The sequence below is a fragment of the Manacus vitellinus genome, unplaced genomic scaffold (assembly GCF_001715985.3).
Source record: "Manacus vitellinus isolate BGI_N305 unplaced genomic scaffold, ASM171598v3 scaffold_120_pilon, whole genome shotgun sequence".
NCBI classification, from domain to species: domain Eukaryota; kingdom Metazoa; phylum Chordata; class Aves; order Passeriformes; family Pipridae; genus Manacus; species Manacus vitellinus.
In genome coordinates, this window is record NW_021938898.1 from 20,287 (window position 1) to 41,505 (window position 21,219).

Below are 21,219 nucleotides of genomic sequence, written 5' to 3' on the forward strand. Positions count from 1 at the left end.
ATTTTTTCATATATATATATATAGATATATGTTCCATTTATGCCCCCACACACATATATAAGGCAATACTTTATAATACACACATAAGGAAAAAAATTAAATAGCTCCCAACAAACAGCTCTCAAACCAAACAACAGCCCACAAACAGGGGGGAAAGAATACCTCAGCCATGCAAATAAACAAGGATTTGTGCTCTGCAAATGCAACCTCGGGTCCAAAGCAGCGTTTTGAGCCATAATTAATAGCAGTGACAGCAAAGAAGGGAGCAGATTGTTCCAGCAGGGCCCGTGGGTGGAGGAATAAAAAAAAACCCTCAAATAGATGCTCTGGATCTGCGTTTTTCCAAGTGCTGGGGAGCGAAGCTCTGGGTACAAAGTGGGAGCAGGGAATTGGGGCTCCTGGTTCCTCCCCTGGCTGGGTGTTAAATGGATTTATTGCCTCCCTTAGAAAGGAAAAGCTGAGGGTTTTTTTTTGTTTGTTTGTTTCTCGTGGAGAAATCAGGAATTTTTGGGAGATACTGGCAGGGGAAGGGGTGGAATTCCCTGTGTGTTGACCCCCCCATCCACCCAAAAAGATCTTGTTGGTTTTTTTTCCCCTCCCCAAAGGCAGAGGTGAGAGATGAGAGGGCGGGGGGGATAATTACCAGCACAATCCCAAAAAAAAAAAGCTGGATCCAAGGGAGCAGGAACCACCTGCACACTTCCATTCAGCTGCCACGGGAGGATCCTGCACCAGCCTCCATCTCCTCCCACAATTTTCCCCTCACAAAAGGGCTGAGGAAGAACCTGAGCAGCCAATTGTGAACGTTTTTCACTTGTTTTTCTCACCTTTTATTTTTTTTTTTCTCCTTTTTAACAAGTAGGTCAGGGCAGGCAGCAATTTTCCTGAGCCCAATTCCATTGGTCCCCCTCCCTCGACTGGAACAAAAATTGATTTTGTCACCTTTTTTAAACCCTGACAAAACCTCCAGCAGAACACACAGAAAACCCCTTTTCCCCTGCAAAAAAAAAAAAAGAAAACACATCCCTGGTAAAATTCCAGGATAAAAGGTGGGGAGGGGGGAAAAAAAGGGGGAAAAAAAAAGAAAAGCCTTTTATATTTGCTTTTTTGAGGACTTGAAAAGAGCAGGTTTGCTGTTCTTTTAAGGATAATGGTGGGTTTCGTGCTGCAGAAAGCACCTCCCTGGTGCCATCCTGGGGGGTTATTTCCATGATTCCTGAGGGGTTTTTTAACTCCTCCACTTTCCAGACCCGTGGAATAATAACAGACCCCGAGGTGAGAGTTTCTTAACTCCTTCCTTCCCCTGTTTTCCAGCTGGTGGAGGTGGGGATAATCAGAAAAAAAAATAAAAATGAGGCTGTGGGATTGGGATGCCTGGAGGGGTCTGACAGCTCTAACAGATGCACCAGTTTGGGGTTTGATCCTCAAAAACCAACCTATTCCATGAGATCTGGCATCAGGAATGTGGGATTGCCTCCCTGGGACGGGTTGGGAGGAGCCCCCATCCCTGGAAGGGCCCAAAAAACCTGTGGATGTGGCACTTTGGGACACGGGGGTGGCTCAGCTGATGGTCACAAAGGTCTTTTCCAACTTTAACAGTTCCCTGATCCCGTGATTCCCAACCAGAAGCCCGAAGCAATCGTCAGTCAGGTTAATTAAGATTTAATTGAATCCCTTGCTGTGGCATTTCCAGGGGATTTCCAGGCTGGATCATTCTCCCTCCCTGGCCAGGACAAGTGGCTTTGGAGAGGATTTGCAGCCCCCACCAAGCCAAGGTTTTCCTTGGGGTCTCTCCAAAGGGATACCAGGCCCCCCCCAAGGGTTCTCAGCCCCCCAGAACTGTTCAGATGACAAAGCAGAGCAGCTTCCCAAGCTTCCCATGGCTCTGCTGGTGATTAACCCTGTGCTGTGCTGACAGGCTCCCATCTGTTTGGGGCTGAACGTTGCATCTTAAAAAGCAGGAGAAGGGAAAAGCACCAGCTCCAGGCTCCCTGGGCTCCTCCTCCAACCACGGGATGCTCAGGAATTCTCAGCAGTCAGCTGCTTTTTTTTTCGGGGGGGGGGAGCTGGTCTCTTGTTTTTCTGCAGGATGGGAAGATGGAGAAAAGCTGGGGATAAGGGAAAATATATGGGATATTTAGATGGGAGGAGCAGGCTGGGAAAATACCCAGGCCAGATCCTCGGGAGGGATTTGGCAACTGCAGAGGAGCAAGTTTGATGTGAAGGTAAAGGATGAAGGATGAACAAGAAACCCAGGACACACCTCTGCATCCACCCCATCCCTGCCTTCCCTCTTTCACTCTCGCATTCCCTCCATCCCAGTGTTTAGGAGCGTCCCCTGAAGGCAGGAAACAAGAGCTGGGACTTGGAATTCTGCCTCTGGAATCTTCCAAACGACCTTGGAGGAGTCCCTCAGCTCCTCCTGCTTCAGCGTTCTGGGGAAGCCTCACACCCCCTCCCCAGGGCACCTTCCCTCAGCCCCGGGATTTAATGCACTTCCAAGCATTTTAATGCACTTCCAAGCATTTTAAAACCCTTGGAAGCAGGGCAGGGTGGAAGGACAGAGCGCTGCTGGTTTGTCTCAGCCACCACCACTGTCCAAAACGAGGTGGGAGAGGCAAGAAAATAACATTAAACACACTCCTGCCCCCACAGAGCCAGTGCTGATCCCGAGAGGAATGAGGCCATCTGGAAATTCTGCCTTTTTTTTCCCTTTTCCCCACTTTTTTTTGATTCCTCATCCCTGTCCCTGCACGATTCCATGAGCAGAACACCAATAAAATGATGGGACTTTGTGTCAAATTCTCATCAGCTTTCTCAGAGGATCAAACCCCTGTGGGCTGGGATTCTGGGAATACACACATCCCTGCCCCTTCTCATCCCTCTGCCACCCACCAGCCCTGCTCTGGCAGAAATCCTTAAAAATGCCAGCCAGGGAGGACGTGGTGATTTTTATCCAGAGAATTCATTAGGCAGGATGAGAGGAAGCAGTGCCTTAATTCCCTGTGTATCCTCACACAGGCACAGCAGAGCCTGTGCTGGATGAGTCAACAATCCCATTAATCATATATTTTTATCATTTTCTAACAAGCCTTAAACTGCTTTTTTCAAGAGGAAAAAAAATGAAAGGCTGCAGCTCAGCTCCTTAAAAACGCTTGAGAGAGGGGAAACATTTGGCAAACGGGGGGAAATTTGATTTAAAGAGGTAAGAAGAAGAAATTTTACTGCCTAAGACAGCAGGTGAAGGGACACAAAACTCGAGGAATTATGTCTTTCTTCTGCAGACTATTATTATTATTATTATTATTATTATTATTATTATTATTATTATTATTATTTCCATTAGCATGCTAGATGCTGTTCTTTGGTCCTAGTGGGGCAATTTTTCCTTCATTTTCTTTTTGACTCCCAGCACATTTGGTGCTTTTCTTCATGGAATCACGGGGTGGTTTGGGCTGGAAGGGACCTTAAAACTCATCCAAGTCCCACCCCACTCCTTCCACTCTCTCCCGGGCTGCTCCATGCAGGGAATGAGCCATTAACACTCCATCAGAAACACTGGGAATTTGGGATGGAATTTGGGACGACTCAATTTTCCCCTTATTACCCCTCATCCCGTCACCTCAAACCAGTTTACAAACACTGACTGGATTACAGGTGAAAAAATAAACCCCATCAGTGACCCCTTCGGCCAACTGAAAGCAAACACAGGGTGATACTTTTACCCCGACTCAATTAAATCCCCGAGCCCGGGGTCACCCTCGTTACCATTAATTATCCCAATCACTCCAGTGTTTCTGCAGGTCCAGCTCTGCCTGTTAAACACAGGATGCAACCTCAGCCTCAGGAAGTCCTTAAACCACTCTCAGGCTCCAAAAAGGTGCCCCAGGATACTCCAGACACACCCCCAAATTATATATATATTTTTTTTTCCCCAGTGGGATCTGGTTGTTTCTGGTTATTTCTGGTCTGAGAGTATCTGTTTTCTGTTCCTGGTGCAACACAGAGGTGCAAACAGCAAAATGATGGTGGTGGGGTAAACAGAATGATCCCTGATTCCACCCAGCAGCGTTTGGGAAGGATTTAGGGAGGCAGGATGCTGTTTTTTGGAGAGATATCCAGCCAGGTCCTGCTGTCCTGGGTGGAAATAGAAACAGGGACAACGTATCTGCGGGCTCTACTTGGCTTATTCTGCTCAACTCCAAAGCACATGATTTTTGCACATTTGCCTGATTTACCTTTTCAGCCAAAATATTGCAGTCACGGTTACATCATCATGGCAACCCAGCTCTTGTTGATTAATCAGACCATGCCACATCCTTACACATGAGGGTGATTTTTGATTTTTTTTTTCTGCTTCAGTTTTGCTGAGGAAAGTTCTTCTTTTGATGGAGTTCCTGAGAAAAAAAAAAAAGAGAAATAAAAAAAAAAAAAAATCAGAACAGGAACAAAACCAAAACAAACGAGTGTCTTCTGGGGGGAAAAAAAAAAAAAAATAAAAATACCGGGCAAAAATTCCCTTAAAGCAGCTGCGGGCCTCTGCTGCCATCGTATGGGAGCTGCCTTTGGAGCAGCGAGGAAACCTCTCCCGGGAGGTTCTGTCACAGTCCCGAGAGAAATAGTTACTCAGAGCCAGCGACTTCGGGGGAGGGGGAGAATTTATAACGGGAAACAGTTATTTTTAAAACCGGCCTGTAGCGAGTTGGGGATTTGCGGCTCTCACAAAGGGGGTTGACGCCGTTCCACGGGGAACGACACCGTCCCACGGGGCGAAATGCGCGAGAGGTCGCGACTTGGCGTTGTAAGAACCCCGCAGGCCGAGCCGCGGGACCAGGGAAGGCTTTGGAAGGGATCCCAAAGCTCATCCCAAAGCTCATCCCAAAATCCCGCCGCCCCCAAAGCCGCGCTCCCGGCGCCTCATTAATTATTCATTAGGTGGGCGTGACCACGCGCCGCCTGGTAACGAGGGGACGCGCTTTCCGCTACGGGAGGGGGCGTGGTTAATTTGAATATTCATGAGGTGGGCGGAGACAACGAGGGCGGGAAACCCCGTTGGCTCCGCCCCCTCCCCCTCGCGCTGAAACGCGCCGCGGGCGAAAGCGCGGGAAAGTCGTTCTGACCCAAAATTCGCCTAAATTCGAGTAAAAACGGGGCGGAGTTATTAATAATAACACTGACGAAACGCCGCTGGAGTAAAACACCGCGGAAACACTGCCGGAGTGACACACTGCTGTTGTTTGTGGTGATTCCACCCCTCCGGCCTGCGGCTACCCCTGGCCCCGCTGACAACCAACGCCCTGAAATTTAAACGCTGGGGTTTTTTTAATGTTTGCCAACATTTCTGCTCCCGAGTGAGGTACCCAAACACAGCTGTGCTGCCTGTGCGCACCTGCCGCTGCTGCTACGCCCAGACCCCCTTTTAAACCCCAGCAGATACCGAAATAACGCTTTAAAAAATTTGATTTTCGCTAACGATAGTAACTAAGAAATGGGGCTCTGGGTTCTTTTTTCCCCCCCACGGGGACACGGGGTTCGGTGCTCCCCACACACAACCCCCTCATCCCCCGCCGTTCCCCTCAGAGCTCCCCGCGCCCGCCCGGCTGAGGGGGTCTGTGGAGAGCGGCTTTCCCTGAGGTAAAAAACGGCCGATAAAGTGTTTTTGCGTGAGTACCACCGACTGAGAGACCCCCTCCGGTGTCTCCACGGAGGTTTTGGGGTGCAGGTCCCCGATTTCAGCCCTCTGGCCCCGAATTTTGGCCGGCTGTGGGCAGAGGGGCTGTGGCGGAGGGCACAGCCTGGCCCATCCTTTGGCCTAAAGGTCTGTCACAGCCCCGGCTCAATCTGACCCAAAAACACAGCTAAAAGGCCAAATATTACCCATTCCACAAAATATTGAGGCCTGGGGAGCAAATCCGGCCTGGAATGAGGGGAAAAGAAGCAGATTCTGGTGTTTCTCCTCACACCACAACCCAGCCACCACCAGCAGCAGGGCCAGAATCCCCTCAGCTCTGCTTTGTATTCACATCATTCACCAATTTAGGTGCTTTGGGGAACAGATTTTCACCACCAATCTGACACAGAGACTTTATCCTCAACAAAACCATGTGTTTTTTGTAAATTTTCAGTGTAGCTTCGGGGGTAACAAGTACTGAGGTAATTCCATGGATGCGCTCGGTGCTCTGAGGTCTGTCATCCCTCACTTAAACTTGCACTTTTAAAGTCGTTATTTTATTTTATTCTAATTTATTTTATTTTATTTTATTTTATTTTATTTTATTTTTATTGATTTTATTTATTTTTTTTATCGTTTATTTATTTATTTTATTTTATTTTATTTTATTCTATTTTATCTTTTATTTTATTTTATTTTATTCTATTTTATTTTATTCTATTTTATTTTATTTTATTCTATTTTATTTTATTCTATTCTATTCTATTTTGTTCTATTCTATTTTGTTCTATATTATTTTTACATGGCAAAGAGAAAACCGTGGGAAAAACCAAATCAAAACTGAGCTAAATATTGGAGGCGACTGAGTTCATGCTCATAGTGATGAGGAAGGGAAGCAGAAACATCCCAAAGCAATCTCCAAAGTAAACACCCCTTTCTGCAATAAATGTTTGCCAAATGCTAACACAGGGCTCCGAGAAATATCAGCCCTAAAATGCACCCATTAGCAGGAGTTTAGCGACTGCTTAAGGGGAGCAGGGGTGGAAGTTGATGCTTTCTGCCCTGTAAACAAATTAGTTTATAGCAGCAAATGGGATGACCCTTCTTAGCTAATGTTATGAGTTGAGCTTGTTAAATATTTAACATTTACCTCTCCATTTCCAGCGTGGATTAAGCAGTTCTCCAAACACCGGTGTCCCAGCAGCAGATGGAGATGCACAGCCCATTGCCCAGCCCTGGCTGAACTCCCTAAGAAGTAAAAAAACCCAGTCAAAGAGAGGAAGCAAGTGGGAGCTTTCAGGAAAGGCTTTAAAACTGGCTGTTTGCACTCATTTTGATTTACATTAATTTTATCTAGCTCTGCTCTACATTAAAACAGTGATAATCAGTTTAACTTCCATCAGATTGAACAGACACAGGCTGGAATTGGACAAACACTTCCAAAAAAACCTCGCTGGTGGCAAAGTATTTTTTTTTTCCTTCCAGATAACACAGCCACAGACCCAAGGTAAGAGTTTTTTTAAAAAAAAGATCCCATAAATCCCCACAGCACAGAAAGGAGAGTGGGGGATGAAAAGAAAGTATCGTAGGATTGCAACTTTATTTCTAAAAGCGTGGATGAGAAATATGCCCCAAGATTTAGCCAAGTTTAGTGGTGCCTTGTTATAAACATGAGCTGCTTTGTATGTTGTACTCAAGGAATTTAAATTATCCTGAGTCCACCGTTCTGTGTACAAAATTCCTCAGTTTTTCTTTGCTTTCAGAAGATAAACGTTTTTTTCACATAACTTTATCCACAAGAGGGTTTCTCAGTCGTTCTTAAAGGTGCTAAATCGATTTTTCTCTCGTAAAATCCTAAAGAAACACTCCTTTTAGCAGCAGCTCCGTTTGCTCCCCGAGCCCTTGTGAAAGTTTCAGCTGCTTCAGGGAGCTGGAAACATCCCTCAGCCAAATTCAAAACCAGCTTCCAGCGAAGTGAAACTTCCTTAAATGCACAATCCCAGCTCCCTCCGGAGTCAGCTGGCCCCACTTTTAATAAAAATGCCCCGATTCCTTCCCCATTCCCAGCACAAACAGAGCTCCCATTGTGGATGTAGCAATTTTTCCTGCCTGGAATATTGTGGGTCTGGCCGGGGCGTGAGTTCTGTTGTGTAAACAGGAGGGGTGTTTGGAGCTCGTGGCCTGCAATTTTGTAAATTTTTAATCTCTCCAACAATGAGGTCTATTCTGCCCCGAGAATTTCCCACTCAGGGGGACTGGGATGTCGCCCTGCAGCTTTGGGCTGGTTCCAGGGATGTTCCAGCCCCTGCTGCCAGCTCCTGTGTAATTATGCTGCAGCACTCCTTGGCAATTCCCCCAAAAGCCTCAGCTGCTGGAATCAAGGAACAGTGTGAAAAATCTCAGTTATAAAATAAAATTTCAGAGGCAGGGAGTCCCTCACTCCCAGTGTTGCCCAACAGTGGGAAGTGTAGCTGTTCCAGAGACCCAAAACCCAGGAGGGAAATCAAATAATCCGATTTATCGATCCTTTAAAGCTCATTTTCATTTCCCCTCCTGATTTTGGGAAAGGCTGAGTCACTGTATTTATTTTTTTTTTTTCACGTAGCAGTGCTGTGTAATTTAGTTTTATTATCACACATTTAGTCATTACATTAAATTAGGCCCTGTATCAACTTAGTGCTGCAGGACAAAGAGGTTTGAAGCACCACTTTGCTGCTTTCAGTCTTCTTTTTTTTTGTGGTCACATATAAGTAATTACCCCTTAAAGGAATCAAGTAACATGATATTTCAATAGCAGCCCTATAACTTCAGCATCCTGTCGAGTAATTAGTGTAACAAATTAAAACAATGCTGTTAATTACTGTAGCTTGTACCACCACGTGTAATTCCTCTGGAATTCCCTCTTTAGGACCATTTTCCTCATTTTTCCATGTCCCACTCCACGATGCCCCCCCGTGCTTTTATCTTTTCCTCCTCCCTGAATACTCCATTCTCCCAGACATTAAAATTATTTATACCTTTCACTACATCAAATTATCATTTACACACTAAAAAAACTCATTTATGAAGTCGCTTCCCTTGCACTAAATTCAGTTTATCCTCCACACCCACAAGATTTTCACTCCAACGGAGTCATTTCCTCTCAGCCTGATTTTTGGGTAGTTTTCTCCTCTGAAAAATCAGACTTTAATCTTTGTTTTTTCTCTCCAGGTTGAATTTATGGGAGCAGCAGGACCATGAGCTGCAGTGCAGGGAGCAGCCACGCCTCCATTCCCAGCCACAAACCCCGGCGGAGCCGCCGCTCCAGGGGCTGCTGGGACACCCTGGACACGGATTCCCAGTCCCTGTCAGCACTGGGACACTTCCAAACCCTGCCCTTAGAGATCTTCCACATGGTGCTGAAATATCTCTCAGGTGAGAACCTGAGCAGAAGGGTATTACCCCAACATCTGAAAATTCCCATGGCTTTTTTTTTTTTTCATTTATAAAGCCGTTATTATTTTAAATATTCTAGCTTTTAGCTGGTTAAAGTCATTTTTTGTGGCTTACCCTTTAGCTTTCAGCTGGTTCAAGTCATTTTATGTGGCTTATTCTCTGAGTTTTCAGCTTTTACCTATGAAAAAAACATCTGAAAGTTCAAGTTTAGACCCAACATCTCCCACTCTAAGCAACCCATGGAGGTTCTGAGGTGTCTTTAAATACCTTTTAAAACAATCTCGGTGTTTTGCGCTCAAAATTAAGGCTGAAACCTTATTAAAAAAAAAAAAAAGAATAAGGTTTCAGCCTTCATTTTGAAAACAAAACACTGTCATGTCATTCTTTAAAAAAAAAAAATAAAATCAAAATTTAAGTTACAACTACGAAGCATTTGAAGCGACTTTTGCCCACGAGGTGTAGAAAAAAGCATTCCTTGGGTGTCTCCATCTCTAATTACAACAGCTTGCTGGCAGAGGAGATCCACAGCAATTAATTTGTGTTTTATTTATCCATCTCACTCCTCGGTTTGTTTTTGAAGGGGAGAGGGGGGGGGCAGTTTTTGACCCGTGATTGGAATTTGAGGATTTAGGAGCGTGCCGGGCTTTGCTTTTGCAGTGAAGGACATCAGCACGCTGAGCATGGTGTCCAAAAGCCTCGGCCAGCAGCTGATTCATTACATCTCCACCTCGGCAGGGACCCGCCGGCTCCTCCTGCAGGACTTCCACAACCTGGAGCTCCCCGGCAGGAGGGAGGGAGCCTCCATCCTGGAGCACTACAAATCTCTAGGTGAGGGCAGAGCCCGCTGAAAAGCCTCCCCTCTGCTTTAGGCAGCGAGAAAACGCGGCCCCCAAACCTCCTTTTGTGCAGCTCCCTCTGAGCTCGGAGCCGAATAACCCACGGGCTGGAGGGAGGGATTGCTGAAATCACTCCAAAGCCTCTTAGTTGTGGGGAAAAAAAACGCTGTCTGTCCTGCCTGCCGTGTGTTTGTGGCTCCCTGCGAGGCGGCAGAGGGGCAGCTCCCAGCTGGAGGTGTTTCCAGATTTAGTTTGTTTGGACACCACGGCTGGAAGAGGCTCCCAGGCCCGGCCAGCCAGAGGAATTTGGCTGCTCAGAACCCCCCTCCGGGCATCCCTTTGGAGCAGCTCACATTCCTCAGGCTGGGAAATGCAGCCACAGGACTCTGATTCTGGAGGGACCAGCACCAGCTGCCCTTTGTGACACTGTTGCTGGTTTTTAGAACACTAATTCATTCGGTCCTGATTCATCCCACACTGTCCTGTCAGAGGAGCAAATGAAATTAAAACAGCATTTGATCCGTATTTACTGGTCCCTGTCTGACACAGAAATGTGTTGGACAGAGAAATCAAGTGATGCCATGGTTAGGTGGAGAATTATAAACAGGGTTTGAACTCAAGACATTAAATAAAGGCATTAAAGATGTTAAATTATACATGGTAAAGGAAAGCTGTTAAACTCATTTAGACCTCAAGTCTCCTCCAAGCAAACCATGGAGATTTCGGGGGGATCTTAAAATGCCTTTTTAAAACAATCTTAGTGCTTTCTTTTTGAAAGGAAGCCTGAAAACTTATAATCCTTTTTTTAAAAAACAAAAAAAAAAAAAAACAAAACCAAAAATTAGTTTGGGCTTTGTGGTGACCTCACACAAAATGGCAACTCCTTTAAATGTAGGTGTGAACCCACCCCTGCAGCAGCTCTGGCAGTAAAACTTGACATATTAAAAATATAAAATCCTTGGCCATACCTGGGGCCCAGCAGGAACAGCTTTGTGAAGGTCAGGTGCAAAAATCAATATTTGCTTTGCAGCAGGAAAAACTGGAGTGGAAAGAAAAAAAAAAGTGCCTTTTGCTTGAGCCTGTTTTTCCCTCACACCCTGACGTGCAGCTGTGTCATCCCAGCAGCTGCTCCTTGGGGAATTCCCCTCCAAAAGTCTGGCCTGGAGGGGAAAAAAATCGACTTGACTGAGCTTTGGGTCATGTCTGAGGCCGATGAATAAATGATGGCTGTGCTGCAGGAACTGCTTCTAAAGAAGGTTAGGGGTCAGCTCAGAACCACGGGAAATTCATAAAATGATGTGTTTTCAGGAGGCAAAATTCAGGAGAAAAGTATCCTTCCCCCCCAAAAAACCTACATGCTTTTCCGTGGATCCCTTGACTAATTAACAACCAATATATATATATTTTTTACCCTGGTGGAAGCTGTTCACCCAGTTTCCATCAGGAGTGCAGAAAAAAACTCCACTCCACAACCAGCTGTTCCCCACGACTCACTCCAGGCTCTGCCATCCCAAACTCACCCTGGGCAGGAAAACAGATTTCCCTCCCAGCAACGTTCTACACCAACACAGTTCAGAATATTTGCTTTTTCCTGTGGCTCTCCTGAAAAAAAACCCACCTTTGGAAGCTCAGCTTCCCGAGCTGTGAGGGGAAATCCAGCATTCCACAGGGCCCTGGGGGCTGAGGGGCAGCAAGAGCTCCCCAACACTTTGAGCAGCTGTAACTCCCAGCCCAGTGCAGTGGTTTTGATAGTTCAGCTGGGAGCAGCAGGGGCTTTAAACAACACCACAAACAAGTTGCTGTGACAGTTTCCCCCCAGCTGTACCTGTTTCCCCCCCCTGTCCCAGGGCTGCTGTTGAAGAGGTGCACGTTGCTGCTGCCCACCAGGGACAGGCTGAAGTACGTACACAAGGTACTCTCAGAAGTAAGTCCTCCCACCTTCCCTCCACTGCTGTTTCTCACTCTCCTTTGCACTCAGAGCACCACCCCTGCAAGATAATTCCTTGCTGGATTTTGCAGTCCCTTTGCTGGAGTTTGTCACCCCTGCAAAAATCAGTGTGTTGGTTTGAAATCAGCCTCTTCACACTAACAACAGCAAAAGCCAGGGAATTTTTACTCCCTGAAAACAAAGGTTTCTCCTCCCAGAGGCCTTTTGCACACCCCTGTGACCACAGTTTTGACTTATTGCTAAACCATAACTCGTTTCCTTCCACCACAAGGAATCTCCTGGACCTCTCTGGTCAGTATTAATGTAAAAACCAGTGTATTGGTTTGAAATCAGTCTCTTTACACCAACAACAGCAAAAGCCAGTGTGCTGCACACCAGGCTGTTCTGCCCACACCTCACATTCCAACATCAGTGGTTCTCACCCTTCCATCAGCTTGTGGACCACTGGGAATCCTCTTCACAAAAATTTTACCCCCTGAAAACAAAGGTTTCTCCTCCCAGAGGCCTTTTGCACACCCCTGTGACCACAGTTTTGACTTATTGCTAAACCATAACTCGTTTCCTTCCACCACAAGGAATCTCCTGGACCTCTCTGGTCAGTATTAATGTAAAAACCAGTGTATTGGTTTGAAATCAGTCTCTTTACACCAACAACAGCAAAAGTCAGTGTGCTGCACACGAGGCTGTTCTGCCCACACCTCACATTCCAACATCAGTGGTTCTCACCCTTCCATCAGCTTGTGGACCACTGGGAATCCTCTTCACAAAAATTTTACCCCCTGAAAACAAAGGTTTCTCCTCCCAGAGGCCTTTTGCACACCCCTGTGACCACAGTTTTGACTTATTGCTAAACCATAACTCGTTTCCTTCCACCACAAGGAATCTCCTGGACCTCTCTGGTCAGTATTAATGTAAAAACCAGTGTATTGGTTTGAAATCAGTCTCTTTACACCAACAACAGCAAAAGTCAGTGTGCTGCACACGAGGCTGTTCTGCCCACACCTCACATTCCAACATCAGTGGTTCTCACCTTTCCATCAGCTTGTGGACCACTGGGAATCCTCTTCACAAAAATTTTACCCCCTGAAAACAAAGGTTTCTCCTCCCAGAGGCCTTTTGCACACCCCTGTGAGCAGTTTTGACTTGTTGCTAAACCATAACTCGTTTCCTTCCGCCACAAGGAATCTCCTGAACCTCTCTGGTCAGTGTTGAGGCACAGGAGGAGCACAGAGGATTTGCAGTCCCAACGATTATGGCCAGCTAAGATAAATAAATCCCTGGTGTTTGCACTTGCAGGTTTCCTGTTTTAAGCTCAGTGGTTGTGCCAGCCCTTTGCACTGCCTGGGGTTAAAGTGCTACGGGGTGTTTTTACAGGTACAGTATCCTTATGGAGGCAAGGCAAGTACCACAAATGTAGAAGAAAATTAAGGTAGTTTTCTAAATCAATCTGTGCTTTGCAAGATTTTTTAGAGCATGAGCTGGTCTGGGGGTGTAGGGGGATGGTACTTATTCACACAGTTCTCTGAATTTCCTTTCTGGTGGTGAAAGCTGCTGATTTGACTCTTGAGAATTCCTTGGCCTGGATTTCAGTCCCAACCAGTCAGGATTTTGATTAGCAGTTTATTGTCTAAGGAGACATGGGAGAAGGGCAGCATTTCATTGCACAGCTTCAAATTCCCAATCCAGGAGCAGAGATGCTTCAGTTTTGAAGGAAATGGCTCAACACACCACAGGCCAGAATAGTTCTGTTCACCTGTGGTAGCTTAAAATGAATTTTTAAAAAAATATATATATTAAAATTTAAAATTTGAAGAAGAACAGATGATTATTTGTGTGGGGTCATTTGTCTTTGAAGCAAATTCCCACATAAGGTTCAAAAATCTTGGAATACCACGAGCAGCTTTTGATTCCAGGAGTCACTGGGCTGAAGCACAACCTGTGCAGCACCTGAGGAGGGGGAGCTGCAGCACAGATTGTGTTTCTCTGCTCTGAGGACTGGCACTGGGAGCTAAATCTCTGCTCAGTCCACTCCTTTTCACCCCATTCCTTCTGTCCCCTCCAGATCCTGACAGCAGGCTGGGATGAACTCGAGTGCCACCGGGTCTTTAACTTCCTCTGGGAGCTGAGCAGTTTGGCCAGGAAAGTGCAGACAGTTGTCAGCAGCAGAGCAGGTAAATCAGAGCAGCCAAGAGGCCTGAAGGACCAAAATGGGCCAGCACAGGGAAAGCAGGAAATGGGTCTTGATTCCTGGAACTGAGAGGGGTTTAGCTCAGCTCAGCCTTGTGGCACCAGTCGGTTCCTGACCCCCATGTACGTTCTGTTGGCTCTCTGGGCATCCTGAAGTGGGTTCTTGGCCTTCACATCAACGAGCACAGCTAGTTTTTCTTCACCAAAACCAAAGCTTAAGTGCTCCTGCAGTGAGGAGAGTTGTCTTGAGAGGCCTTTGGGGTTTCCTGAATCATCCCATCACCAGTCCAAAGCACAGGTTGTGTGTCTGTACATCGACAGCAAAAGCAGGGATTTGAATCTTTCCTGCTGTCCACCAGTGGGAAAGGAACAAGTCTGGGGATAAAATGCTGCAGTAAAAAGTGAGGTTTGATATTCCTGAACCCCAGCACTGAGGTGGCACAGGCCTCTCCAGAAACCCTCCCGTTGCCCAGCACGGAACAGGGAGTTTCTGTGGAACACTTCACCCACCACAGCCATGCCAAGCTTCCTCCTGCTGCCCCTATTTATTGCCCTCTTTGATTTCCTATAAACAAGTGACCATTTGCATTGATCAAGGCTTCACAGATTTGCCACATCTCCTCCCCTTCTGCCCCAGGCAGTGCCAGGAAGCTGGAGCTGAGGATCAGGCTGTACTGCAGGAGGGTCCTGCTCAACCACTGGATCCACAGGAGCGACTCTGCCTTTTGGCTCACCCGCATTTTGAAGCCCTGGCCCATCGTGAACCAGGCCAGGCTGCTCTACATCATCTTTGGGCCCGTGTCCTCTCTGGATGGTGAGGAGCTGGGGGGCTCAGTGTTCAGAGTTTGGGGCCCTGACAAGGAGATTCCCTTGCAGGATGCAGCAGAAACCCAAATTTTTATGCGAATAAAATGTAAGTGTATTAGAATCAAAGAATAGTTTGTGTTGGAAGGGGCCTCAAAGCTCATCCAGTCCCACCCCCTGCCATGGGCAGGGACACCTTCCATTAGCCCAGGTTGCTCCAACCTGGCCTTGGACACTTCCAGGGATCCAGGGGCAGCCACAGCTTCTCTGGGCAACCTGTGCCAGGGCCTCCCCACCCTCACAGGGAAGGAGTTTCTTCCCAATATCCCATCTAACCCTGCCCTCTGGCAGTGGGAAGCCATTGAAACAATTGTGTTGCCTAGCAAAAAGGTTCTGCTCAACCAGACAGCACTGTCATACATAAAATATATTCATTTTATATATATATATATACACACACACACACACACATACATATATTTCTGAGTTAAAATTCAAGTGAAGGAATTAAATGACACCTTTGTCCCCCTCTTCTCCCCTGCTTGGGGCAGAGGCAGCCCAAACCCACCTCAAACCATCATCCCTTTCCCTGAGGGAAAACGTGTTCCCTCCCTTAATTGTTAACCCTGGGTCCCTTTACATCTGCTCAAAAGTGACAGAGGGACAACAACGTGGCTGTCACAGAGCCTGAGCTGTGTTGCCTGGATTCCCCTGCTCAGTCCAGCAACTCCCTTTGTTGGAAAAAAAAACATCACTTAGGGGCAGTTGTGGTTAATGTCTCCCTCAGGACACGTGGTGTGGCAGAAAATGATAGAAGGACCAACAGATGAGAGCAGTCTGAAGGGTTTAGCTGAAGCAATTAAGCTGCTGTATGACACAGAAGCCAGGGAATGGACAGCAGATGATGTTATCAGCCTCGTGGACGAGCTGTCAGGTGTGGGTTTTGCCTCTGTCATTACTCCTCAGGATTATGTGTCCTCCAAACCCAGCTCGGGGGTGTTTCAGACACCTGGGTGCAAACAGGCTGCAAAATTCCTCCCAGTGGTAGCTCTGGCCTGGCTGGAAAAGCCCTCACCCCGGGAATGCAGGCAGGAGGTGGGATGAGGGAACCCCAGGGTCACACTCAGGCTGCCTGTTCCCTGTGGGGAAATCATTTAAGAATCCCTACAGACCTTTAAAACTCCAGCCTTGCCTCGAATCATTCGGGAAAAATTGTCCAAGCTGAAAACCCAGGGTTTGTCCAAGCCACAATTAACAGCTCCACTGACAGCTGGGGGAGAGTTTATCACCAGTTAGAGTGAGGAGCTGGTAGGAACTGCCTGTGGGGTTTTGCTGCTCCTCTTTTGAGTCAAAGATGACTGAAATCTCCCCTCTCTCTCTCTCTTCCACCACCAAGTTGTTCCCCAGGAATGGCTCATGGAGAACAACGCTCGGCTCCTCCTCCTCAGTGGGAACAACATCTGCTTCACCTTCATGGCCAGCAAGGCTGTGAATGGCAGGGCTGTGGAGCTGGCCAGGCTCGTGGTCTTCATGGCTTTGGTGAGTACAGCTGAGCAGAGCCTCTCTACCCCCCAAATCTGCTGTCTCAGACTTTCCCCCTCTGCTCCCACACAGCAGGAGAAAGCCCAGCAAAAATCTGGGTGCTCTCCCACCTTCTGATCCTTGTCCAGCACATCCCTGGAAGCTGGCAAGCCCGTCCTTGAGGGGAAATACCACCAGCAAAAGGCTGAGGGGTCCCTTCCTGCCCACAAGAACAACCTCTGTGCCCTCCTGACACCCCCCCCAATTTTCCAGGCTGCAGCACAACCGCTGCAGAATCAACATTTAATGCTCAGATTTGATCTTTCCCGTGTCCCTCAGGTGTGTGAGAAGGACCTTTACTGCATGGACTGGGTGGTGAAAATGATGCAGAAGGTCTGCAGGGTTTTCAGCACTCCCTGGGAGAGAAACAACTTCCTGCAGTGCCTGGAGAACACCTTTGCCCACATGCTCATGGACATGCTGCAGGCAGTGCTGGCTGGTAAGACTCGCCCTCTGGGCCTGGAGCAGCTCTTGGATCAGGAGCTGGGGCTGACCATGGCATGGAGGAACTCTCTGCCCTTCCCTCCCTCACCAGGCAGAGCAATCCTGGAGAGCCTGAAGGGTTTTGGTGACATAAAACCACAGAAGCATTGAATCCCCAACCGGTTTGGGTTGGAAGGGCCTTAAAGCTCCTCCAGTGCCACTCCCTGCCATGGGAAGGGACACCTCCCACTAGCCCAGGTTGCTCCAAGCTGGCCTGGAACACTTCCAGGGCTGGGGCAGCCACAGCTTCTCTGGGCAACACAAATAATCAATCGAGTGCCATAATTGGGCAGAAACCTTCATTTTAACAGGTTTCTCCTGCTGAGGGATTCCTGGTGCCAGGGGTGGTGCCACCAACAGTGTTTTAAACCCCATCCTGGGCCTGAGGTCCCTTTGGGCTGTGCCCAAACCTCCTGCTCAGCTCTGACAGGTTTTTGTCCCAACACACAGTTGTTCTTGTTGCCTTTGGGCAGGCTGGGGAAGGAATTTTGGAGAGAGTCTCCTGTGTCCCTTCCCAGCTGTCCTGGCATCAGGATCATGAATCACAGCACAGAGCTGAGGTGAAGCTGCTGCCTGGCTCTGCTGAGGGACATCCACCCTGAGGGATTAACTGACTGGTTTGGTTCCACTGACCATGTTCCATGGTTTCCTTTCCCCTGCCAGGGGGGCATGATGAGGAGGACAACACCTTCCTGAATTTGTTCCACCTGGTGAACGCCCAGGCAAACTTCCACAAGGAAATCCTCTTCCTGGCCATGAGGAGCAGCCCCAACACCACCTGAGCTCTGCAGGCTCTGGCTCCTGGGTTTGGTTTTGAACATTTGCAAAGAAGTGCCCAGTTATTTCTTCCATTCCCATTCCAGCTGGAGTGGCAGAAGTTGGGACCATCCATGTCAGTCCAGCTGAAGGAGCTCCAGGAGCTTTTGGGGACTCCACCGTGGGGTTCCTTGAGCTCTGCTTCTCCAGGGAAGCAGCCTGAGGCCTCTCCCTTGGGAACACGAACCTCATTCTTTTCCCACTGTGCATGTTTGCACACACAATAAAAATGACATGGTTTCCATTCTCAGACACCAACTGAGGAATGTTATCTTAGTTCAGAACCCAAAACATGTTGCTCTTTAAAATGTGTTTTCTCTCGGGAACCCGAGGAGAAAGAGATGGATGGGGTCAGAGGAGCACAGCTACATTTCTCCAGCTTGCCAGGGCCTCTCTCACTGACTCAGAGGTTCTGTGGCAGAAACATTCCTGACTTTGGATGCTCAGCCACAGCCAGACATGATTCCTGAAAGCAGTTCAAGTGCTTTGACCAAGCAAGGCATTTTTTTCCCCCCCTCAACCTCCGGGTTTTCATAAAGCAGAAGGAACTCCCAAATCCCTCCCCCTTGCCCCAGGTAACAACTGTTGTAGTGTTTTGGCCTCCACAGGACTTTGCCAAGTTGAAGACACCCGTTAAATGCACATTAAATTAAGTCACTGGTTCATTAAATGTATAAACGTTTCCTGCTTGAGAAAGGGGTTGGATTTTCTGCTCTGTTGCCTTCAAAACAAAAGCACGTGATGGGAATAAAAAGCACTTACTGTCCGGGGGCTGTTTCCGACGGGGCTGTTTCCTTCAGGTCGCTAAAGAGCCGCTTTCTCCGCCCCGATAATCCCTTCCCGAAGGTTTCAGTCTTCCTTCGGGACCGGGGTTTGGCTGGAAAGGGAGCCACGTTCGGCTCTGGAAGCGTCAGAACAGCTGAAGAGGGAGCGATTTATCTCAGCTGCCCCCACCTGATTCCGCCGGGAACGAGCCGGAACGATCCGCTTGGAAGTTTTGTTTGTTTGTTAGGAATTCTCCCGCGTTTGCTGAGTGCACAATTCCAGGCGGGATCCTCGCAGGTGCCGGCAGGTGGCAGAGGTGAAACCTTCCCTGCCGGAAAACCCTGGGAACGCCCCTTTCCCCTCGCTCTCCGAAGGTGATTTTTTTGGCAACGCGCTGCAGCTCCGCGTGATTTCTGAGGGAAAAGAAAAACTCCGGCCTCTCGTTTCTGCTCAGAGGAACCGAACGTGTCCGGACTGATCCCCACGAGCCCGAAACGCGAGGAGAAAACAGACCCGGAGCGAGAACAGCGACGGGAAAACGCAGCCAAGAAGCCGCCGGGGCTCAATCCTGCGGGTCCTTGGCTCTGCCTCCCCTCATCCTCGGGAATCGCTCCCCAGAAATAATGCCGGCAGATGGAAGGCAGCGGGATGGAGCAGAGCCCGGGCCCGTTGTGAGCCGCGTCCCCCCGCCAGCCCCTGGGCCGGGGACAAGGAAGGGGCCGTGAATTCCAGCCCGGCACAAGGGCCGGCATTGTGCGAGTGCAGCCACACGGGGAAAAGGGAGCTCTTTGATTCCCGGGCAGCCCAGGGATCAGCGGAGGGATGAAATGCCAGCGCTGCCGGCACGAGCAGCGGATCCTCCGGGCGTGCCAGCTGGATGCGGCTGCCCCGCCGGGAATTATTGATGGCATTATTAATTGGTAGGGGCTGCACAAGAGCCCGGAGAGTGTCTGGCGTTGGTTTTTGCAACATTCCCGTCAAACAACGGCTCTCCCTCCCAAAGGCACCACCCGGGCAGGGAAGAGCCTGGTTGGGACCACCCCTCACTGGATCAGAGACCCCTCCCCTCCCCTCAGGGGCTGCCTCTCGTGCTGGGGGACACGGAGGTGTCTCATCCCGGTTTTCCAATCTCTCACCATTCCCAGGGCTCGTGGATCTCTCCACAGAGGCTGGATTTGCCCCAGGGAGCCACGTGCCCCCCGTCCCCGGGGATGCAGGGGATGCATTCCAGCACTCAACACCAGCAGCCACGTCCCCTCTCCCTCCCGAAGGATCGAAGCTCAAACCCCTCCCACTGATATTTGGGACCTGCAGGGTCGGGAGCAGGACTTGGATGATCCTGGTGGGTCCCTTCCCACTCAGCCTGTCCTGGGGTTCTGTTTTACTTCCCCAAGTTTCCCGGTTTGGAATAAGACACCCTCCCTTGCAGCCTCCTTTTCCAGCATCCCCCTGGATCAGCTCTCCCGGTTAAACACCGAGTGGGGCCCGGGGGGGAACCTCGGCAGCACCAGAGGGGCTGGGACTGGGATCCCTGAGAGGACTGAGAGAACGCTGCTCTTCCTTCTGCTGCCAAACTTTACCTGCTGCTGGGGGGGTGGGTGGATAAAAGCCGGACCTCGCTGCATCCCCAGCCCCAGAGCAGCACCTCTCCCTGCCCCAGGCCGTTTGTCCCTCTGCAAAACCCACCTCGGCCCCTTTCCAACCCCGCAGCCTCTGGAACGGGTCCCTGCACCTTCCAGGCGGGAGCTGGCGGGTGTGGGGCGGGAGGAGGGCCCGCTCCGCGTTGCTGGAGGGTTTGTAAGGGGAGAGGAGCCCCCGGAGTCAGAGACAGGGGTTGTTCCTGCCTTCACACTCAGCTGAGCTCCCATTCCGCGCATTCCTCCTCTGCTCGCTGCAGATGTTGGCAGCAAGCGCAGCCCCGGGAGGGGGGGAGGTTATTGAGAACATGACTTAACGCCTGAAGAAATTCCTCCCGGAATATTCCAGGCTCCCGATTTCCGGCTGTATTTGGGGCTGGGGGGGAGGGGAGGGAGCGCCCTGGGACGGGGGATTTTTCGGGAGCAAAACCACCCGGCTTTGGGTTCCTCTCCGGAGTTTCACTGACAGGAAATTGCAGTGTCAAGTACTCATCCAGCATTCCCAGGCTCTGAAATCTCTCTTTTTTTTTTTCCTGGGAACACAGTCTCCTTGAAGTCACACCAGATTCCAGCCCCCTGCTCTCCCTGGGTCCTGTTCTCTCCCACCCACTTGGGGGTTCCATGATCAGCTAAAGGGACACGAGTAGCTTTTCCCATTGTGGATATTTCAGGTGTTTGTGGCTTAAAAAAATATATATCTCCCTGGGAGACAGCAGGCATAAGAAAACTTTGCCTTCTGGGAGGGTGAAACTTTGATTCATTGCACGTGTGTGGCTGTGTGAGGGCAGGGATTGAGGCAGGGTTTCATCAAAGGACAGGAAAAATCCTCCAAATACCTCCCCAGGCCTCTCAAATAAAAAAAGGGGGGGGGGAAATGAGGCCCTGAAATGTTCTTTCCATCCCACAGAAATTTCCATCGTGTTAAAAATGTTCCTTTGTCTACACTGAGATTAACCAGGACCTCCAGGAGCTCCCCCAAAACCACAGAGGGACCTGGGGGAGGGTGGGCACAGACACCTGGGCACCATCCAGGCAGGGAAGAGCCTGGTTGGGACC

General features: G+C 49.0%; 2 protein-coding genes across 2 annotated transcripts in view; one reads left to right on the plus strand and one right to left on the minus strand.

Moving 5' to 3' along the window:
- The first annotated feature begins 8,907 nt into the window (after positions 1–8,907).
- On the plus strand, positions 8,908–18,524 carry FBXO47 (F-box protein 47). The gene is made up of 10 exons (XM_008924606.3): positions 8,908–9,085; positions 9,764–9,934; positions 11,790–11,866; positions 13,187–13,264; positions 13,953–14,061; positions 14,715–14,891; positions 15,669–15,815; positions 16,278–16,420; positions 16,742–16,901; positions 17,609–18,524. Exons 1-10 carry the CDS (start codon positions 8,908–8,910, stop codon positions 17,725–17,727), a joined length of 1,359 nt encoding a protein of 452 aa, XP_008922854.1. The 3' UTR covers positions 17,728–18,524.
- LASP1 (LIM and SH3 protein 1) overlaps positions 18,520–21,219 on the minus strand; it is a 32,811-nt gene continuing 30,111 nt past the window's right edge. Inside the window, exon 4 of the mRNA XM_029965856.1 lies at positions 18,520–18,662. Coding sequence (XP_029821716.1) covers positions 18,520–18,662 — 143 coding nt within the window. The remainder of the gene's footprint in view (positions 18,663–21,219) is intronic.